The sequence below is a fragment of the Bacillus rossius genome, chromosome 6, assembly GCF_032445375.1.
Source record: "Bacillus rossius redtenbacheri isolate Brsri chromosome 6, Brsri_v3, whole genome shotgun sequence".
NCBI lineage: Eukaryota > Metazoa > Arthropoda > Insecta > Phasmatodea > Bacillidae > Bacillus > Bacillus rossius.
The window spans coordinates 45,222,186-45,243,912 of record NC_086334.1 but is presented as its reverse complement, the minus strand read 5'-3'; the positions used below and the strand labels follow the sequence as shown (position 1 = coordinate 45,243,912).

At 41.5% G+C, this 21,727-nt stretch overlaps 1 protein-coding gene across 2 annotated transcripts in view; it reads left to right on the top strand.

Annotated features, from left to right (window-relative positions):
- LOC134533119 (DNA polymerase theta-like) overlaps positions 1–21,727 on the top strand; it is an 89,137-nt gene that overhangs the window by 57,905 nt on the left and 9,505 nt on the right. For both annotated transcript variants that reach the window (XM_063370387.1, XM_063370388.1), the window contains 8 exons: positions 405–619; positions 3,887–4,085; positions 5,914–6,095; positions 6,586–6,741; positions 9,157–9,346; positions 10,202–10,353; positions 10,797–10,941; positions 12,622–12,741. In XM_063370387.1, coding sequence (XP_063226457.1) covers positions 405–619; positions 3,887–4,085; positions 5,914–6,095; positions 6,586–6,741; positions 9,157–9,346; positions 10,202–10,353; positions 10,797–10,941; positions 12,622–12,741 — 1,359 coding nt within the window. The remainder of the gene's footprint in view (positions 1–404; positions 620–3,886; positions 4,086–5,913; positions 6,096–6,585; positions 6,742–9,156; positions 9,347–10,201; positions 10,354–10,796; positions 10,942–12,621; positions 12,742–21,727) is intronic.

Sequence of the window (21,727 nt, the reverse complement as noted above, 5' to 3'; positions counted from 1 at the left end):
GCAGTTAGTTGTATATTAACGTTCGATAATGAGGCAAGATGGCTTATCCCACATAGCGGTGGTCCTGAAAGCAGGGTGTCCACAAGGAAAAAATATTTCGTACCAACTTAGGCGAGAAAAAAGTACTAGATTAAAAAAAAAAAAGTACAAAATTATAATTTGTTATGGTTTTTAACAATTTAGGAAGTTATTATGACATTGCAATGCTCGAACTTAAATATCTCACCACACACACGTACATTCCATAGTTTTTTTTTTAAAAATAATTACACTTAATAATAAAACATATTGAAGTTACTAAAAAAGTTATAAAAGTACTAGATCTAGTACGAAAGTACTAACTGTGGACACCCTGCCTGAAAGTGCACAGGGGTGGATAGCGAGAGAGTGTCGGCCCGGTGCAGGGAGGGTGTCGCTGGAGGAACGGCTGGCGGTGGTCCGCTCGATGGCCCAGGGGGCCGAGTGGCTGGCCTCGCTACGAGTGTTCGACTGCAAGGAGCAGGCCAAGGTGCTGGGGCGCTGCTGCGGCCTCGCCCTGCACTGCCCCTGCGCCGAGGACCCCAAGGTCGCCGACTGGCTGCTGCAGCCCGACGGCAGGGAGAAGAACCTGCAGGCTCTGGTGAGGCAACGCTACACTAACTAGGTGTTACGTCTTCAGCACTCTACCGGCAAATTGGTTTTCTTACAGACAGATATCAAAAAAAAAAATTAAAATCAAATGTGTACCATCCTCAGAGCTACGTAATGCAAGAACTTGTAAAAGCTTGATTACGAACAGATGAGTGTACTCAAAATGACATACAGCTAGTTTTGATTGGTGAATGGCTTTGTCTGTTAAAGCGTATTTAGTTTTTTCTTATTCTTTTTGCAAGTATGCCTCGTAAAAACATGCCTTATTTTTATTATTATTATTATTGAATATTTTATTAGACAATCATTCAGAATTTACAAGTTATTGTTATTAGAAAAAAAATCAGATTTGCCTGTTAAGATGCTGCACTGTAGTAGGCCTAGCTCTTTCCCCAGCTCAATTACAGAAACATTCCTTGTCAGTAAAGTACACGATAAATAGAATTAAATTATCTAATATTAATTACAGTACATATTCCTCTGATTTCAACATTTAATCCAAGTCTTACTATGGGCGAAATTTCTAACATGTTTTCAATGTGCCAGTAACATATTTATGTAATTATTTAAAAATAATTTGTGTTAAGAAGACGGGACAAAACTAAAAACGTTTCTTATAAGCAACTCCACTTGTATTTATTGGGCATAAACATAAATTTGATAAGTGTGTAATAATTATTCCTGGAATAGCCTTTGTAAATCACTGTTATCTAAGCATAGTTTTAAGACAGTTTTGGATTAATTTATTTCTGTTATTGTATTGAAGTAATTTTTTTTCTGTGCTTCTCTAAAATATGGTTAAAAAAAACCTACGGGCATATTAATTTTTTTTCTTTTTGTTGTTACAGTATATTTTTATGGTTTTTATTCTGTACTAAGAAAACATCAAATTCTTGGTATTTATGTAAATACAATACATGATACACATTAAAAAAAAGTTGTTAAACTGTATGTTATTTTTCTTCAAAGTATTATTTTACTGTGAAGACAATAGCACTTGAAAATACAATTTTTTGGATAGCACTTATCGACATACATCAGTAGATATATTGTTTAAAACACTGCAAATGAGCAACTGGAATGAGATAGGTCTGATTGTGTCAGACCATATGTACATGATCTACAGGTAAATGTTAATCTTGGGACGTTTTGCTTATTCAGCCATGAAGTCTCTCTCTGGTGTTAAAAATGTTTGTTCTTCACCTTCGTATGCTTCCGTCCAATTTAGCACTTTTGACAGGCTGTGTGTTAGAACAGATTCGGTTGGCTGCCTTAGAATGTCGTGTGCAACTGCCTTTGTTTTACACTGGTGCCATTTATTACGCCCTTTTACTTGCAGCTCTTTGTGTCGTTCATTATCTCTATAGCTTTTGTGACTGTTCCTAATGTCATGCTGTAAGCCCGCATCAAAACACAGGTTATGCTTGTCTTTAAGCAACTGGCAGACTCTATTGATTTCCTGGCTCAGGTGGTGTTTGGATGTGCTGATGACGGTGTTTAGGTGGAATGTATCGTTAGATTTGGGTGAATGTTTCTTTAAGCATTGTTGGGTTTTGTTTAACTTCGCTCTACTCCTGAACTTTCCTGAATCCAAATATTTTATACCTGAACAAGTAAAGCTTTGTTCACTACTGTCTGAAGCCTCTGTGTTTGCACAGGACTGGTTGAAACGGTTTGTGCAGACTGTTTCTTCGGATTCACTATCTGAAGCCTCAGCATTGTCGACATAGGATGGTTTGTGAAGATTTGAGCAAACCTGTTCTTCGGCTTCAGCACTTGATCTACCTGTAGAAGTGAAGCTTTTCCCACTGCTGTCTGAAGCCTCAGCGTTTGCGGCACAGAACTTGTTGCAAACCGGTTCTTCAGCCTTGACACTAGATCTCACGTGATAAGTGTCACCTGCAGCATTGCTCGAATACCACGATGACGTTGGCTGTGGCCGGAACTGCCTCCTCTCGGGGCGGGTGCTAGCTAGGATTTTCCGAATCCACGCTGGCTCCCCAACGTCGAGCTTCTCTGCTGGGAACACTTGGGATGACTGAATCAGTTCCCCGGCAGGCGGGGGTGTTGTGAAGGGGGGCTTGAGTGACCGCTCCTGCATTTGCAGAACCAGGTTGAACAAGTATGAATTTCGGCTCCGCTTGCCCACTCTTCCAGCTACGGGCTCAGAAAACAACTTGCACAGCCATGCCTCACACAGGGACTGGTCACGCCCTCGAACTGTTAGGAACGCCTCAGTAGCAAAGTACTTGTAGAACGCAAAATCTTCATCGAGTTTTTCTTCATCTGGCTCTGTTGCACTCATGATCACTGTGATTTTGAATACTTGCAAGGAGTCAGAATGTGGTGCCAAGACTAACCAGTTGCCGAGTGCCAGCAACAGAGTCATGAAATCCAAGATACTGCAAACATTATTACCTTATGGTTATTGTTACATGAAAGATTTTGTTTGTTTATGTTTGTTGCTTTCCAATTGGTTATAATTAGGGACAGGAAAAATTTGCGGGTTCAATGACCTCTAGGATGAACTCCATAGTCAAATGCCACCCACTCATTGGCTGCTGTCTTGTGAGACATTCCAGCGTAGCAGCCTGTGATTCGTTAAAGCTTTGGTTGGGTGTTTCTCATTGGCCCAGAGTCACCCAGGTGAGTTGTGAACCAATAGCAGAGGCAGCACTGAGGTATAACGATTTGTATTTTAGCCTATTGCGAAATGAATTCGTGAATTTTTCTGGTCTCTATTTATAATACTAAATGTTTATTTTGCAAAGATAGTTATATTTTAATAATAGAGTACTAATACACCAACACCACTTAAAACATTTTTGTAATATCAGGATTTTGTGCAAGATTGTAACCAACTGTTACAACCGGCACTAAAGCACAAATTTTTCTGTACAAACCTAACTAAAATAAAGACAGGAATGTTGATATTGTACATACATATTATGCCTCCAAGGTAACTGAGTGGTGCAGAACTTTTTTGATTAGTGTAATATGTAATTTTTTTTGCATTTATATTTTGCTATAACTACATTTGTAGTAATATTTGCTTTGAAGTTTTATTTTCAGTGTTGCTTCAGTTTGAAAGTATGTATCATTATTTAAAATTTTTAGTAATATGTATATTGGTTCTAGTACCTATGCTTTTGCAGATTTCTTGGAAAAGAGTTTTTATTTTGTGCAAAATCTTTCTTCTCCCTCTACACACTTCTTCAGAGCAGTATGAAGTAGCTCTGGGTCTGTTTTGCACTAGTGCCTGACGTACGCCGCAGATTTAGTGTGGGTGGCGGACAAGGCGGGCCCCGTAAGAGGTGTTGGCAGCCCTGCGCTCAGCATCGGCAGTTCCGTGCCTGCGCGGCTGCGCTGCTGCATGGAGGCGGTGGTGACGTGGCACGTTGCACAAGCACAGAGACGTGTGCTCGAGGAGAGAGGCCTGCTGGCGTTGTATTCAGGTACCATGTGATCTCAGTCTTACAGCCAGGGGTGAAGCCAGGGGGGGGTTTTAGGGGTTTAAACCCCCCCCCCCCCCCACTTAGCACCAAATCTTTAATTTCTCAAACAAATTTCATATTAAAATTAATAAAAATTTTACCATTACAATATTTAAATTTAAGTACCGAAAACTGCTAAAATAGCACTTTTACACCTTAAAATCCAAATTTTCCCGGGGGAGGACCCCCCCCCCCCCCTCCGTTTTAATACCGGGGGGGTGGGGGGGGGGGGGGGTGGCATGCTTCTTAACACCCCCCATACACAAATCCTGGCTACGCCACTGCTTACAGCTCTCTGTGATTGTGATAACCTAGATAAGTCTTAGGCCCAACCAAACGTATAAAACGTTGAGTTTTTATCGCAGTGTTTGTACAGACAAGGGGAATCTAGGAAATGGTGAAACGAGAAAATGAAAATTTCTCCAGAACCTGGAAAAAACAGGGACATTGAAAATATTTTAGTTATATGACAGTATTAGTAAATGTAGTAAATTTTGTAGTATGGCTTTTTTTATTGTCTTAAAATAGGTATATATTTGTGTAGTAAATTTGCTGTTAATCTGTTTCACAAATATTAATTAAACATAAGGGCTAGGCATGTGTACAATCTTTTGTTTGATCACAATCAATGTGTCTTTTCCTTCAATATTTGATCAAACATTCATATTCATTTTATTTTCAAACTGGCAGTGTTGGTTACTTAAGTTTTATAAAAATTATAAAAGTATATTCTACAGGAAAATATTTTATAGTAAATTCTGCATGATATTTGTGTTTGTTAAAATGGGTTTTGATAAGTAAGTACTATAGGGGCCAGGAATCTTGGGAACTGTCAGGGTGGGAGTGCACGGCAAATAGATGATGGACAATGGGGACAGTAGGGGAAGGCAGTGCATTGCAGTGGAGGGATGCCACCTCCCTACCTGCATTACTAACTGTGTGAAGTATATTGGTAGGTAGTGTGTGACGAGTAATGGAGCCGAATGTAATGCGTGGGAAAAGTAATAAGGTAAGTACGTAATAGCAAAGAGCAAAGAGACTGAAATAATTAATAAAGTAATATCAGTCTGTGATCAAGGAGCTCGTGAAAAATGCCTTTGGATTCCTATTCACAAAACTATGAAACGTGCTGCAAATTATACAGATGTAAGCAATGCTAGAGTGATGCATATTCAGAAGAAAAAAATTGCAATGCCTTATGAACCACGTACAACGCCAAGGAAAGAGAGGTAAGCTTGCATTTACTGCATGTGTAATGTGTACCAATGATGTTAAAAAAAAAAGTGTTTTTATCATTGGTTATGTTAGGTATACAAAATATAACAAGACTTGTGTATGTTTTATTTTTTGATTATTAAGTTTGCTATAGTGTATTTTTTTTTATGTGCAGGCCATGAAAAAAATGCATTATTGAGATAAACAGCTTTGATAAACGTGTCATAAGAGATACAATCCAGGAATTCTATGCGGTAAAGAAAGTTGTTTCCACATTGTGCAAACTGATTCCCGTATTAAAGGAAAATATATATTGGCAAGGGATTATTGGTCTAGTAACACTGGTGGTGTCAGAACTTTTAGTTATGTTACGTGAATGGAGAAACCTCTCGACAGCTATTACAAATGGCATCGGAATTCAAACACCCTAACATTTTGTGTCAGAAGTTACACCTTATGCATAAAGTTTGATTAATTTAAATATTGGCTGGGCAATGAACAGTATAACATCAGTATTGACAGCACTGGAACTAATATTGGCCGGCTGTTCAGCGGACAGTGTGCGTGCTTGCAGAAGTGGAGATGCCCACGCAGCTGTGCCTGGCTCGCAGCGAGCTGGCGGGGCTGGGGTTCAGCCGGCCCGAGGCCGAGCGTCTGCGGGCGCTCCTCGAGGGCCACATGGGCGGCCTGGAGCGCCGGGCCTACCAGCTGGCCGGCCACCCCTTCTCCCTCTCCTCCCCGGCCGACGTGGCCAAGGTACGCAGTCATCCCGGGGGGTTCTTTAACTTGACGCTCGAAACCTAAATCTATGAAATCAAATTTGAGGATATGTAATTCATTGCAGAATGACTTAAATTATCTTGTAACTTAGATAAAGAAATTAAATTTGTGTAAGTAGGTATTTATAATAGTTTTTAGGTTTTTATGGAATATTGGTGTAGAATTGCGATTTGAAAAACACATTGAGTTCCAATTTGAGACAAAGAAATCCAATTTGTTTGTGTACTTGTTTATGATTTATGTAGTTTATTTAGCATTAATGACTATTGCTGTGGATGATGTAATTTTCTAAAATACTTTGAGCAGTTGAGTTGATTTTAATGGTGACAGGATTTTGAAAGTGACCAAAATCTGACTGTGTTAAGGTGGACTCGACCCAAACGGAAATTTTTTTTAGTGTCCTGGCAGAGATAAAACATTATAATATGGTAACTGAGGAGGGTTTGGTGCATCTTTGTGGTGGCAGGTGCTGTACCGAGAGCTGAGGCTGGGTGGGGGGAAGGTTCCGGGCGGGAAGCAGCGGCCCAGCACCAACAAGGAGGCCCTGATGAGGCTGAAGGGCGACCACCCCTTGCCGGGCATCATCCTGCAGTGGCGCAAGCTCAGCTCCACCGTCACCAAGGTGCGTGTCGGTGCTGGTTGGTTCTAGCAGCGGTATCTGTCTCCCAGCATTTGTCCTGCAAACCTAGCTTTATTCTTGTTCATTAAACTATAAATTCTTGTTATAAGAGAGAAGAGGTGGGTGGCATAGACTAAGCTACAATTTTAGAATTTTTTGTTTGGCAACTTTCTGTACACAAAGTATATTTGACAAAGCAAGTGAAGTACATTAGATCAGAGTAACTGTTGATAATAATCATGTAACATTGCAAGACCCTGCTTTCCCTAGAATTTTTGAGAAATAAATATTATACTTTTTGATTCAGAGAAATTGGCTGATTATATAGTTTCAAGGTTATAGTGAACTAGTTTTTATGCTAGTATTTTATTATTAATAATAATCTTGGTAATAATGTTTGTGTTTAGATGTTTTATCTAGAAAAGCCATTTAACTAAAATTTTACTCGATCTCATGTTATTTTGTGGGTAAATGTATTTTTTTTAAGTATGTTATTCACTTTGAATTTTGTTTTAATTCTATATTTTGTGTTTGAAGCTATACAGAAGCTTTTATAATGATTCTAGAACGTTTGGTAATGTTTGAATAAATGAAAGGATGAGAGACTCTGTGGCGCCATGGTTTTTTCATTGCAGAGTCTGTCCAGCAATTTCTGTGTGTGTTCTTATGATGGGAAAGTTGAACTCGTGCATTTTCCACACTATTTATTATCTGACTAAAGAAAGAGAGAAAGACAGTAAAACATGTAGGTACTGGCCTCTGTAAGTTTTTCTGTAGTGAAATGTGTTGTGATTGGTTGCTTTATGAAAGATGTGTTGTGATTGGGCTGTGGTCACGTGACTCCCTCCTCCCGCTGTGGATGGAGGCAGTGGCTCAAACCAAAATTAAATAATACATATTAAGTAATGAACTCCACGGTTGTGGTCCGGGCTGTGCTGGTAACCAAACTCGTTTCGGACATTTATTCTGAATTTTCATCGACCACAGTCGTCAGCACTCAACCCACAATGGGGCTTAAGTGATGTTAAACCGCCAAGCGACTTCGGAAGCACAAGTATTCAGTTAATTATGTTATTACTTGTAACGTTGTAACTAGTGGTGCACCGATGCGGATACCGATGAATCGTAATCGGCGATTATGGGTACTTACCGATTAATCGTAATCGGCGATTATCTTAACGATTACTTTGCCGATTATTTACGTCCCGGCGTAATTAAGTAGGTTTTTACCGTGTAATATTTTGTTACACACTTTAGGATGAAATACGGTAATATGTGTATATATTACAAAATTCATCTAACCCCATCATATAATTACAGATATTTCGTTAAGTTTAATAAATCTCATTGCCTCGAACAATAAAAAAGACATTTTTGCTACACGTTTATTTACGTTTCGTCTTTTGTTTAGTGGCCTTGTACATTACATATAGCCAGAGACGTAAAATAGATGGCACGCAATTAAAATACCACAAACAGTTGCAGTGGATTCTATGACAATCGATCTTTTCGAGTCGTAGTAGCGGTTCAAAATCGTGGTCCCGATGCCTTCTAGTTTTTATCACTGCGTTTTACAAACTCGTTATGGGCGTCTTTGGTAACATTATCCGTTTGTTATTTGTATGACGTGATAAGTGAAAAAGTATTTATAATTTTATATATTCAGTCAACATAAATAAAATCACATGTGCTAGTATTGGTTTTTAGTCATTTTTATATAATTATAGTGAGATGGCGAGTAGGGAGAAAAAAAGTGAAGTGTGGAAACATTTTTCTATAAACTCAAGTGAACAAAATAAAGCAGCATGTTTACATTGTTAAACGGTAATTTCTTGATGCAACCTTATGTGATAGTCAATAATAATGCTAGTTTTCCGCAACAAAAACTTACCCATTGTAAATTACAATTATTAGACTGTAGTTCAAGTTGTTTACAATAACAAATATAAATAGAAGTTAATTTAATTTACACTTTGCAATGACTTAATAGTGTATTTTATATATTTTTATACTGTTATTACCTATAACTGTATTCTCGACTTTACCTTATCTTGTTATTAAATTCACATGGGAATAAAAATTTTTGTGTGCATTATTACACTTAAAAAAATTTCTTCATTATAATCGGTAACTGAATCGGTATCTGCCGATTATTGCTCTCATAATCGGTAATCGAATCGGTAATCGGTAAAGTCATATCGGTGCACCACTAGTTGTAACCAATGTAATCGACGTACTGCATAATGCTTATCTACTACATTATATTTTTCTTGTAGCTGCCAAATTTTGTCAGATGAAATATCTTCAACATGCCATCAGTAGGTTTGAAACCATCGCCAGTTTGGTTTGTTGGTCCTATTGGTTCGACCGTTGTTGAGATCAACCTTGCATCCTCTCTGCTGGGGATGACGGTTGCAGATGGTGTTCCCGTTGCTGAACACGTGTGTCGGGGAGCGCATGTACGGCTGCAGCGTCACCCACACTGCCACCGGCCGCATCTCCATGCACGAGCCCAACCTGCAGAACATCCCGCGGGACTTCGACATCTCCTCGCCGGACGGCAAGCACATCCCCGTCAGCATGCGACTGGCCTTCGTCGCAGGGGAGGGTAAGTTACTCAGGCAGTAGTTCTCTCTGTGCAGTTGCCCGTGTATTAAGGATGTGAATACTCAAAACTTAGAGTGCATAAGAGCTCACCATTATTTCAAACAAACTGTTTTAAATGTGAATATTAACTTCAGTTGAATACCTAGTTTTTGTTTAGGGTGGTGCGGAAATAATTTAGACGCTTGTTTCTCCGCTCTGGAGCTTCCTTCCTCATGACGAGGGCAACTGGGGGTTGAGACGCTCATTGGGGTCTGATGGGCTGCCTCACCACCAGGTAGTAGAGTTGCCAGAGGCGTGGAAAATCACAGAGGGACAGTCTAAAGCAGTGGTTTTCAGAGTGTGTTCCAGGGTGCACTGGTGCGCCCTAGGAAAATTCCAGAAAAAAATAAATCAAGATATAAAAATATTGTAAATTACTAGGCTTTTGCATGCATTGTTTCTTATCTCTCTACTGTTAAATAAACATAAAATAATAATAATAATAAATATATTGGCTATCAATAATTTCCCAACGATCAAGGTAGAGGCCTGAAAACTTTCATGCCCTTTTGTTTTGCACATTTTTTTTAAAGACATATTACAGATCTTCAGTGTATTGACAGTTATTTATTTTTAACGACTTTGTTCCTCATAAAACACCATTAGCCAATAACTAGGGTCTTGATGATTTTTTTTTACTGTATTCAGCTCTTCAAAAAAAATCTTTGGAATAATCAGTGTGTTTGAATTTTTTTGAAGGCAAAGAAAATTATTCATCAATTCAACATTTATTTTTTGAAGATTTGCACACCCCTAATATGTATATGGGTATGTGCAGACTTGAGCCTAATACTTAAGTGGTGGATGCTTTCTGTAGGCAGGAGCTTTGTGTCGGCTGACTACTCTCAGCTGGAACTGCGTCTTCTGGCCCACTTCTCGGCAGACCCACTGCTGTGCTCCATCCTCAACTCTGGCCATGACGTCTTCACCAGCATTGCGTCTTCTTGGAACAAGATCCCCGAGGCAGAGGTGCACAGTTATTGAGTGTTCATGTAGTCTAAACAGTGATGCTGACTCTGTCATTTGTTATTGGGTGCAGTAACAGGACTAATCTGCTACTGAGACTGGTCAAAGAAGATTTCTAAAAAGCAATTGTTTAAATTGTCTTAGTTTTTAAAGCTTTTGTTCATGACATACCTTTTGAATTTTAAAGTTTCTTTGAAAAAAATGCAAAATAATTATAAGAAAGTGCTCTTCTCAATTAAAATTAAATATTTTGTAATTTACCATTTTATTTCTGTAAATTACTTTTCCAATATCTTTGTGCAAACTTGTAAGTAAGAAAGGATCTACTGGATCCAATAAAGAAGCCTGACCAGGCGTTCAGACCAGGCATCACTTGTGTTGAGGATTGTTGCAAGTATAGTAACTGTGGAGTGAGAGCAGGCAAGTATACCCGTTGGCTGTGGCAGGTACTGACGGAACTGCGGCAGCGGGCCAAGCAGATCTGCTACGGGATGATCTACGGCATGGGGACGAAGGCTCTGGCAGAGCAGATGGAGGTGGATGAGTTGGTGGCTGCCAACTTTGTAGACTCCTTCAACAGAGCTTATCCAGGTATGCACCTGTTGTAGATTATTGACAAGCACGAACGTAGTGTACCAGTCCAGACCTCCAGCTAGCATAAAAACTGTTCTAGCATAAAAATTGGTACATAACTACTTGAAGAAATTAATGTTGAAATATCATTTAAGTTCCAGGAAAAAAAAAATTACTTTTGATGATTTTTTTTTAAATTAAAGTCTCTGACAACAGTTAAGGATTTTAATGCTTTTTATTAAACCATCACAAAAAACTCACAAGTCACAATGGCCACCATCTTCCGACCATGAAAACAAGTACACCCGCTTCTTTTAAAAGCACTATTCGATTTGCATGGTTTGGAGTAATAATGCCAATAAATTACTGCATGATTTGAAGTATAGTGCTTTTTTTCTGTTACGTGAATTTTTATTTCTGTGCGCCATGACAACAGCACTTGTGTAGCATTAGGTAAATACAATGCAACAAATTAATAATGTGATGAATCAACAAACAATATTTTGCTCTTTCCTTAATAGCTAATCGCTTCCTTCAGTGCATTTTTATCTCTGAAGACGGCCCAAATGTTCAGCCAATGTTTATATTACGCCATCTAGGATGTGATAGTGGCAAATCATGGCAGACTCATCTTTAGTAAACAACAGTGTTGGGAGCCACCAATTTACTAAAAGGCTCCATTCTAGTACTTATAGGCCTTCGCTGCTGCCTATGTCGTAAAATTATAGTTTAAAGATGCCCCAATGTTAAAAAAACAGCTCGGCCTGCACCACAGGGTGAAATTCTTTTCTCCGTTGCGTAAAAATTCTAATTTGGTAAGCCGCCCTTCAACAAGCTTATTCTCGCAGGTGCATAAGTAATGACTAACATGGCTGCCAGGTGCTCATGTGACGTAATTTGCAACCTATCACGGGCACATAGCAACAGCACTTCTATTAAATCACAAGTATTTTCCATGCTCATAATATCACTTGACTGTCACTGTTTCTTTTTATACTGAATTCCTTGTCATTAGATGTTGCATCAGGACACTTTCATTAAAAAAAAAAAGTAGCAAAACATACAAAAGAAAAATTGGTGAAAAACATGCAAAATCTTAACCACCCAAGAAAAATTATGTAAGAAATGACTTCAAACTACTTTTTCACAATTAAGTGAACAAACCATTAGATAGATTAAAAAGAATTTAATAAATGTAAATAATACTTATAAAACATTTTGCAAATGCCTAAATACCTCTTTAAAGAATGAACCGCTAACCAAGTATTATCTCTGATTACAAATAACTAATAAACCTTTTATAAAGTAATTTACATTAGTACCTCGATTTAACTCTCTCCAATGTTCATATATGGTATTCTGCTCTTTGTCATTCATATAGCAAAGAGAGATTTTCTTTTGATTTAAAGTTTTTTTACTTTTTTTTAAATGTGTATTTCTACTGTTATTTAAAAAAATCCGTTTACTACTACTGAAATACGTTTAGCATTTCGTACATCTTTCTGTTGTGTATTTTTATTTAATTATGTGTCTGCATACATTACAGTAACATCACAGTTTCATAGTTATCATTATTCCTTCAATATTGAGAAAGTGTTCAGATGAGCTTGCCTCAATGTTGGCGCTGAGCCTCGCGGCAGTGGGCGGTGCGAGCAGCGAGGGAGCAGTGAATGGAAAGGCCCGCGATGCGTGTGACAGGAGTGAAGCAGTTCCTGCAGCAGGCGGTGTCCCAGTGCCGCAGCGCCGGCTACGTGGAGACGCTGAGAGGGCGGCGGCGATACCTGCCCGCCATCTCCAGCCCCAACGCCCTGCTGCGCAGTGAGTGTCAGAGTCCGCTCGACGGCGGTGGTCTTGCGAATAGGGACAAGATTACCTGTGAGTTGCGATAAAGAATCACCAAAATTCAAGTTAATGCAACACAAAGTATCAAAATGCAATTAAAATCATGAAACTATTCAGCATTTTCAATCAAATGTTAACTAATTACAAATAAAAAAATATTTTAAATATTAAATTGAAGTAATTTTTTTTAGTATGTCCTTTGTACCAACAGGAAAATAGGTACTTATTTCGAAATGAGGTTCTTTGTTATTAGATTAAACTTCATAGCTCAAAGGTATCTGAAGTTCAAATCGTCGGGATAGATTGTAAGGTCTAAAATCAGAAGAAAAATAATAATTTATAAATATTTTTAATTCAATTTACAAAGCAAATTTTTTTTCAAGTTCAATTATGTATTTCATCATCAATATAACTGTAAGCAGAGGTATGCCATGCAAAATTAATTTGGCTTTTGAAATATGTTTCATCATTATATATTATATACACACACTCACATTATATATACTGTATATGTATACAGTGAAACCTCATTAATACAAACCTGAAGGGGAGTAAAATATTTCAGTTTGTAATAACGAGGTTCATATTAATGAGGTTTTTGAGCCAATAGGTAGAATAAGAACTCGATAAGAAATATTGAATTCCTACATGTCAGAGCACTAAAAATGTGGAATATTATTATTGTAATAGAAGCCAGATATTGACATGCACACTAACAAAATACACTTAGAAGCAATTTTAATAGTTTTAATAAAATATACTATAACAGACTGATAATTAGTATACATATACGTATGTATGTATTCTTATTTAATTTGCTTCCAAAGTTTTGACAAAAATTATTAACATTTACCGTACAGTTAATTGCTGTTGAGTGTATAGCAATTCTTATGCAAAGTATGCAAGATATATTTACATAGGTTTAAAAAAATCATTAATTTTTTTCTGGACACACTTATCTCTGTAAATATCATTTACAGCAGAACATATCTTCTCAAATCCTGCAATCAAGTCAATTGGCACATCACTTGCAGCAAGTACATTTTCCAGTGTACGCAAAGCACTGATTGTGTCACTTTTGCTTGGAAGTTTATGCACTACCTCACCATTGTCGTCATCACCATCATTATCCTGACTTGTACCACCCTCACAAAGTGACTGTACAGCGTCAGCCGTTGGTGTTTCCTGTAATCCTCGTGAACCAACAAGATCTTCTGCAGTTAATCTTGCACTGGTGTACACACTGTCATCAATATGAACAAACTCATTGAAGTCATTATCAACTTGCACATGTTCTTTTAACTCTTGCCAATCCTCTAAAGGTTGATCACAGTCAGGTTCTTCAACAGTTTGCTGGCCAAAACCACTTTTTGCAAAGCAATGCACAATTGTCTTTTGGCTGATGCTGTCCCACGACATGGCTATACTGCGGATAGCATCCAAAACTGACCATCTAGGAAGCTCAGTCTTTCCTTTTTCACACTGCCTGATAAGGTATTTCACCAAGCGCTGTCTGTAGTTTCTTTTCAAGCACTGTATTATACCTTGGTCGAGTGGTTGTGTCACACTTGTTGTATTTGGTAGCAAGAAGAGTAAGGTAATGTTTTCCAACTTCATACCATGAGCAGTATGTGCAGCACAGTTGTCCAACAATAACAAAATTTTGCGATTTAGAGTCTCCATTTTCCTGTCCAATTTTAACAACCACAACTGGAAAATTTTTGTGGTGACCCAAGCCTTACTGTTTGCCTCGTAATCTACTGGCAGGTTTTTTGCTGCAACATCTTTGAAACATCTTGGCTTGGCAGACTTGCCAATAACCAAGGGTCGAAGTTTAGTACTGCCATCTTGATTACAACATAGTAAAACTGTAAGACGAACTTTACTGTGTTTACCGCCATGGCAGTTTTCACCTTTTACGGTTAGAGTTTTATTGGGCAACAGATTGTAAAAAAGCCCTGTTTCATCCATATTAAACACATCTTGTGGTGCAAATTTACTTACGATGGACTGTACTGACTGAAGCCAGTCACTCGTTGCTGTTTGGTCGACAGCTGCAGATTCGCCACAAATGGATTTTGTGGCCAAATTATGCCTATCTTTGAAGCGTTGAAGCCATCCGTTGCTGCAATGAAAATCGTCAATTCTGAGTTGCAGTGCCAGCTGATCAGCCTTTTCTTGGATAATAGGCCCGGAAATTGGAACTCTGGCGGCGCGCATTTGATGAAACCACTCCAGCAGTTTGGCCTCTAATTCGGAATGTTTACCGACGCGCATCCTTTTCTTAGTTTGATTACTACCTTTCCTGACCGCTTCTTCTATTTTATCTGCTTGCTTTAGAATTGTACTTAAGGTTGATTTTGATATACCAAACTCTTCAGAAAGTTCTGTTTTCGTTTTTTCACCCTGACGAACTGAATTTATTATCTTAATTTTCGTCTTCAATGCAATTTCCTTGCGTTTACGTTTTGCCTCCATTTTTATGTGTGTACGTACAAATTCTAAAGTTTAATAAAATTCTCACGAGATAATTCACTTAAACTTTCATTACAACGTACACAAATATTAAACACGTTAGGCGTAACATATATTTTGTTTTTATTGGTCCGGCACAGATTCATGTATACAAAGGAAGTACAAAATCGAACGTAAATACCATCCCACGTGAAGTTCGATATATCGAATATTGTACAAACGCGAGTGATTTCTGAACATATCGAACACACGAACGAGTGATTTTGAAAACATAGAGTTAAAAACACACTTCGGAGACTCAGGCGGGGCCGTATCTTTGTGGTAATCTTTGGTTCGTATTAAACGGTAAACATGACTGTTTGTTTATACGGACGGGAATTGTTATTGTTCGCTATACATAATAACGAGAATTTCGTATTAACCAAACAAATCATTGTGTTTAATGGGCATATTTCACGGGGAAATAGTAATAGGTAATATTAACGAGTCATTCGTAATAAGCGGGATAATATTAACGAGGTTTCACTGTATATATGTATGTATGTGTATGTATGTGTGTGTGTGTGTGTGTGTGTGTGTGTATATATATATATATATATATATATATATATATATATATATATATATATATATATATATAAGAACCAACTTACAATTTTTTATTTTTATTTTTTTTTTTCCTCCTGCTGTGAGGGTACACACTAATAATATGACGACAGGCACACGTATAACTTTACCTACCTACAGTCTCCATCTCAAATCATAACTTTACTGTACTAAACTCTCATCACTAATTTAACCCTTATCAAAAGTTTACAGTATAAAATAAACACATAATACTTGGGTAATAAATACAAAATATTTACATGGCCTGTCTGGCGAAACAAATTAACATTTACCCAACATGAAACATAAAAAAAATAATCACTAAAGTTTACCTATGTTTACACATAATACAATCCACAAAAAAAAACTGACTGCTACCCTAGACTTTAAATACAAACACAAAAATCCTCGTGTATTGACTTCAAGTGAATGAAATGTCAAGGGGAGTCACGTGGCCACGAAGCAAAATTCGCTCTCCCGCGAACGTAAACAAAGGAGGGGAACAGGCAGGAGAGGAGAAAACTCCTCCGTCCTGCTTCTCCCAGGCGAAAGCCAATAAGAGCGCGGAAGGGGGGGGAAAACACGTCCCACTTCCCCTCGCGCGGTGAACAGCTGAGGCTAATCGCCTCCCAGACATGCCGGCCACAGCTCGGCACGTAATCCACCAACGGGAAGAACGGAGGTCACTACACTCCGACACAACTCTGTTCTACAACAGAAATGACCGCTCACGGGCCACAGAAAAGCAAATCTCCCAGAGCGTACCTCACACAACACAGAGAGAAACACAAGGAAAAGCAAACACAAACGAAGCCGGCCTGAAACAAAAAAAACAAACAACATAGGCACACAACTAGACGTACAGCACAACAGACGAAGTAGAAAACAAACAACGTTAGAAGGGGTAACACACGCTAACTACACATAGCACTTATACAGAGACTAAAATCAGGTAGACACAACACTTTATGACACACGGTGTTAAAACTTACTGGCGCTGAAAGTGCATTTTTTTTCCTCATTTTTCTCACAAAAAAAAACTCAAGCAGCCATTTTATCGCCTTTTTATTTTCTTTTCACGCTTCGATGCACTCGTGACTTGCAGGTTAGACACTAACACACTACTCACAGGTGGCTAATCAGCTCCTGCGCTGTAAGTAGACACGCAGCGGGAGTGGAATAACATGTCACTCAACTCGCTACAGCATGACGGGCACACACGCCACGGTCGTTCAACGTGTCAAAAACCTATCTACACGATACTAAAAGGCAGGAACACATGGCCTTCGCACTTAACGCACACACACACACTAAGGAAATGCACTAACACCATGAACACCGTTCACCAATGGTCAACAACTGGCTTCTTGTAAGCTCTCAGTTGTGTTAAGTTGTATCTCCCGACGACTTCTCCGGTGTCGATGCTAGATAGAATGTAGCAATTCTCGTTGGTCACATTCGTGACACGAAACGGTCCAGCGTAAAGAAGGCAGAGCTTCTTGGTAATAAATTCCCACTTTTCACTCACTGGTGCTGTTTTTCGTAGTACAAGGTCGCCTACCTGGAAGTCTGCGGGATGTGATGCCGGCTTCCGGCGCTGTCTCGCGGCCGCTTCAAACGTCAGCTTCGCTCGTACAAATTCATGCACTTCCTCGCAGCTCGGTAAATCGTTCTGTTTCAGTAAACTGTCGACGTTCGGGAGGTAGTTAGGGTCAATTACCTCGGACCGTGCCCGGCAGAGGATTTCATAGGGGGTTAATCCTGTCGATGAGTGCGCTGTATGGTTCAAAACGCACTCGGCGTACGGTAGCATATTGCACCATGATTGTTGCTTGTTGTGACAGTATGTGCGCAGAAGGTTACCCAGCGAGCGCATCTGTCTCTCAACCGGATTGCTCTGCGGGTGGCGGACAGATATCGTTGTAGGGGTAACACCCAAATCTCGAACGCCCTATTGCCAGATCGGGCTGACGAACATCGTAGCGCGATCGGTGAGCACACGCTCTGCCTTGCCCATCTCCTTGACGTAACTTTTAAAGTGTCGTAGTACCGTCTTCGCACTTGCGTTCCGTATAGCATACAGTTTGGTATGTTTGCTGAAAACATCGATTAAAACTAAAACGTGTTTGGCGCCGCCCGTGGACATGGGCAAAGGACCAAACAAGTCTGCTGAGACGCACTGGAGAGCTCCTTCTGGAATGATGGCTTGCAACATCCCGTGTAACTTCACTTGCGGGTGTTTGGCCTTCTGGCAAAGATCACATGATGACGTCACCCGCGCCACCTGGCGCGGCATCCCCGGCCAGTAGAGCTGATGGGATAGGGCGTGGTACAGCTTGTTGCTACTGACGTGGCCTAGGGACCGATGAACCTCCCAGGCTACTTCCAACCGGATCTTGACGGGAATAACGGGTTTCCATTCCGCGTCAAAATTACCTGGTTTTTGCGAGTGGTAGAATAAAATGTCAGTAGCGGACGTACAAAACCGATGATGAATCGGATGCTCCGGCGGCCGCTCCAACAGGAGACCACGGATCTTGTCACAATACTCGTCCTCGCGTTGCTGGTTACCCAGATCTCGCAGTAGCTCCTTCAGGCGTGGATTGTTATGCAACCGCTGAGCGCCGGCAGGCGCCACAAGGAACTGGCGTGCGCGCTTCGCACACGTGGCGTCTGATACATGAATTTCTTCGCGCCGGCTCAGATAGTCAGCGGCATCGTTGTCTGAACCCTTAATATACTGGTACTCGATGTCAAACTCCTGGAGTACCAGGTACCATCTCGTCAAGTGACTGCCGAAAATCTTGCTGGCTTTAAGGCAGGTTAGAGCTTGGTGATCAGTGAGTAGTTTTATTCTTTCGCCGAGCAACAGGTCACGGAATTTTTGGAGGGCCCACACAATGGCGAGTGCTTTGCGCTCCGTCACCGTATAGTTCCGCTCCGCGGCACTCAGAGTCCGGCTGGCCATCGCAACAGTCTTCTCGCAGCCGTCCTCGTCACACTGCGCCAGCTTGCAGCCCAGGGCAGACTCCTACGCATCTGTGTACAACCGGAACTCCCTGTTCAGCACGGGGTGGTGAAGGACTCGCTCTTCCATGAACAGCCGCTTCAATCCCTCAAAGGCAGTCTCGCACTCCGGCATCCATGCCCAGACTTGGATTTTCTTGAGCAGTTGAAAAAGTGGTACTGCCAGGCCCGCTACTCGGTCGGAATAATTCCGGTAAAATCCAACCACTCCCAGAAACGTGCGCAACTGGCGGACGTTTCGAGGCGTTGGGAACTCCCGGATCGCCTGAAGTTTCTCCGCTGACGTCTTGATGCCTTCCGGCGTCAGGATGTGGCCGAGAAACGTAAGCTCCTCCCGGGAAAACGCTGACTTCCGGATTTTAACTGTCATCCCAGCCAGGACGATGTGAAGTTGCTGTAGATGTTCTTCAAAACTGGACGATGCGATGAGAATGTCGTCGACGTAAGCTCTTGCAAAGCCTTCGCACTCGGGGCCCAAAGTCACTGATAAACACCGGGTAAATTCAGCTACCGCATTGCACAACCCGAACGGCATGACGCGAAACACATATTGTTGATGGTGAAACAGGAAGGCGGTATACTGGCAGGAGCTGTCTTCCAGCGGAATCTGCCAGTACCCTGATGACAAATCCAGCATTGACATGAACCTTACGCCCTGATATAGGCGCAGTATCTCCGATGTTTCCGTCGGGCTCTCGCGATCCTTCACAGTCAGGCGGTTCAGTTCCCGTAGCAATTCTCGTTGGTCACATTCGTGACACGAAACGGTCCAGCGTAAAGAAGGCAGAGCTTCTTGGTAATAAATTCCCACTTTTCACTCACTGGTGCTGTTTTTCGTAGTACAAGGTTGCCTACCTGGAAGTCTGCGGGATGTGATGCCGGCTTCCGGCGCTGTCTCGCGGCCGCTTCAAACGTCAGCTTCGCTCGTACAAATTCATGCACTTCCTCGCAGCTCGGTAAATCGTTCTGTTTCAGTAAACTGTCGACGTTCGGGAGGTAGTTAGGGTCAATTACCTCGGACCGTGCCCGGCAGAGGATTTCATAGGGGGTTAATCCTGTCGATGAGTGCGCTGTATGGTTCAAAACGCACTCGGCGTACGGTAGCATATTGCACCATGATTGTTGCTTGTTGTGACAGTATGTGCGCAGAAGGTTACCCAGCGAGCGCATCTGTCTCTCAACCGGATTGCTCTGCGGGTGGCGGACAGATATCGTTGTAGGGGTAACACCCAAATCTCGAACGCCCTATTGCCAGATCGGGCTGACGAACATCGTAGCGTGATCGGTGAGCACACGCTCTGCCTTGCCCATCTCCTTGACGTAACTTTTAAAGTGTCGTAGTACCGTCTTCGCACTTGTGTTCCGTATAGCATACAGTTTTGTATGTTTGCTGAAAACATCGATTAAAACTAAAACGTGTTTGGCGCCGCCCGTGGACATGGGCAAAGGACCAAACAAGTCTGCTGAGACGCACTGGAGAGCTCCTTCTGGAATGATGGCTTGCAACATCCCGTGTAACTTCACTTGCGGGTGTTTGGCCTTCTGGCAAAGATCACATGATGACGTCACCCGCGCCACCTGGCGCGGCATCCCCGGCCAGTAGAGCTGATGGGATAGGGCGTGGTACAGCTTGTTGCTACTGACGTGGCCTAGGGACCGATGAACCTCCCAGGCTACTTCCAACCGGATCTTGACGGGAATAACGGGTTTCCATTCCGCGTCAAAATTACCTGGTTTTTGCGAGTGGTAGAATAAAATGTCAGTAGCGGACGTACAAAACCGATGATGAATCGGATGCTCCGGCGGCCGCTCCAACAGGAGACCACGGATCTTGTCACAATACTCGTCCTCGCGTTGCTGGTTACCCAGATCTCGCAGTAGCTCCTTCAGGCGTGGATTGTTATGCAACCGCTGAGCGCCGGCAGGCGCCACAAGGAACTGGCGTGCGCGCTTCGCACACGTGGCGTCTGATACATGAATTTCTTCGCGCCGGCTCAGATAGTCAGCGGCATCGTTGTCTGAACCCTTAATATACTGGTACTCGATGTCAAACTCCTGGAGTACCAGGTACCATCTCGTCAAGTGACTGCCGAAAATCTTGCTGGCTTTAAGGCAGGTTAGAGCTTGGTGATCAGTGAGTAGTTTTATTCTTTCGCCGAGCAACAGGTCACGGAATTTTTGGAGGGCCCACACAATGGCGAGTGCTTTGCGCTCCGTCACCGTATAGTTCCGCTCCGCGGCACTCAGAGTCCGGCTGGCCATCGCAACAGTCTTCTCGCAGCCGTCCTCGTCACACTGCGCCAGCTTGCAGCCCAGGGCAGACTCCGACGCATCTGTGTACAACCGGAACTCCCTGTTCAGCACGGGGTGGTGAAGGACTCGCTCTTCCATGAACAGCCGCTTCAATCCCTCAAAGGCAGTCTCGCACTCCGGCATCCATGCCCAGACTTGGATTTTCTTGAGCAGTTGAAAAAGTGGTACTGCCAGGCCCGCTACTCGGTCGGAATAATTCCGGTAAAATCCAACCACTCCCAGAAACGTGCGCAACTGGCGGACGTTTCGAGGCGTGGGGAACTCCCGGATCGCCTGAAGTTTCTCCGCTGACGTCTTGATGCCTTCCGGCGTCAGGATGTGGCCGAGAAACGTAAGCTCCTCCCGGGAAAACGCTGACTTCCGGATTTTAACTGTCATCCCAGCACCTTGTAGCTTGCTCAGGACGATGTGAAGTTGCTGTAGATGTTCTTCAAAACTGGACGATGCGATGAGAATGTCGTCGACGTAAGCTCTTGCAAAGCCTTCGCACTCGGGGCCCAAAGTCACTGATAAACACCGGGTAAATTCAGCTACCGCATTG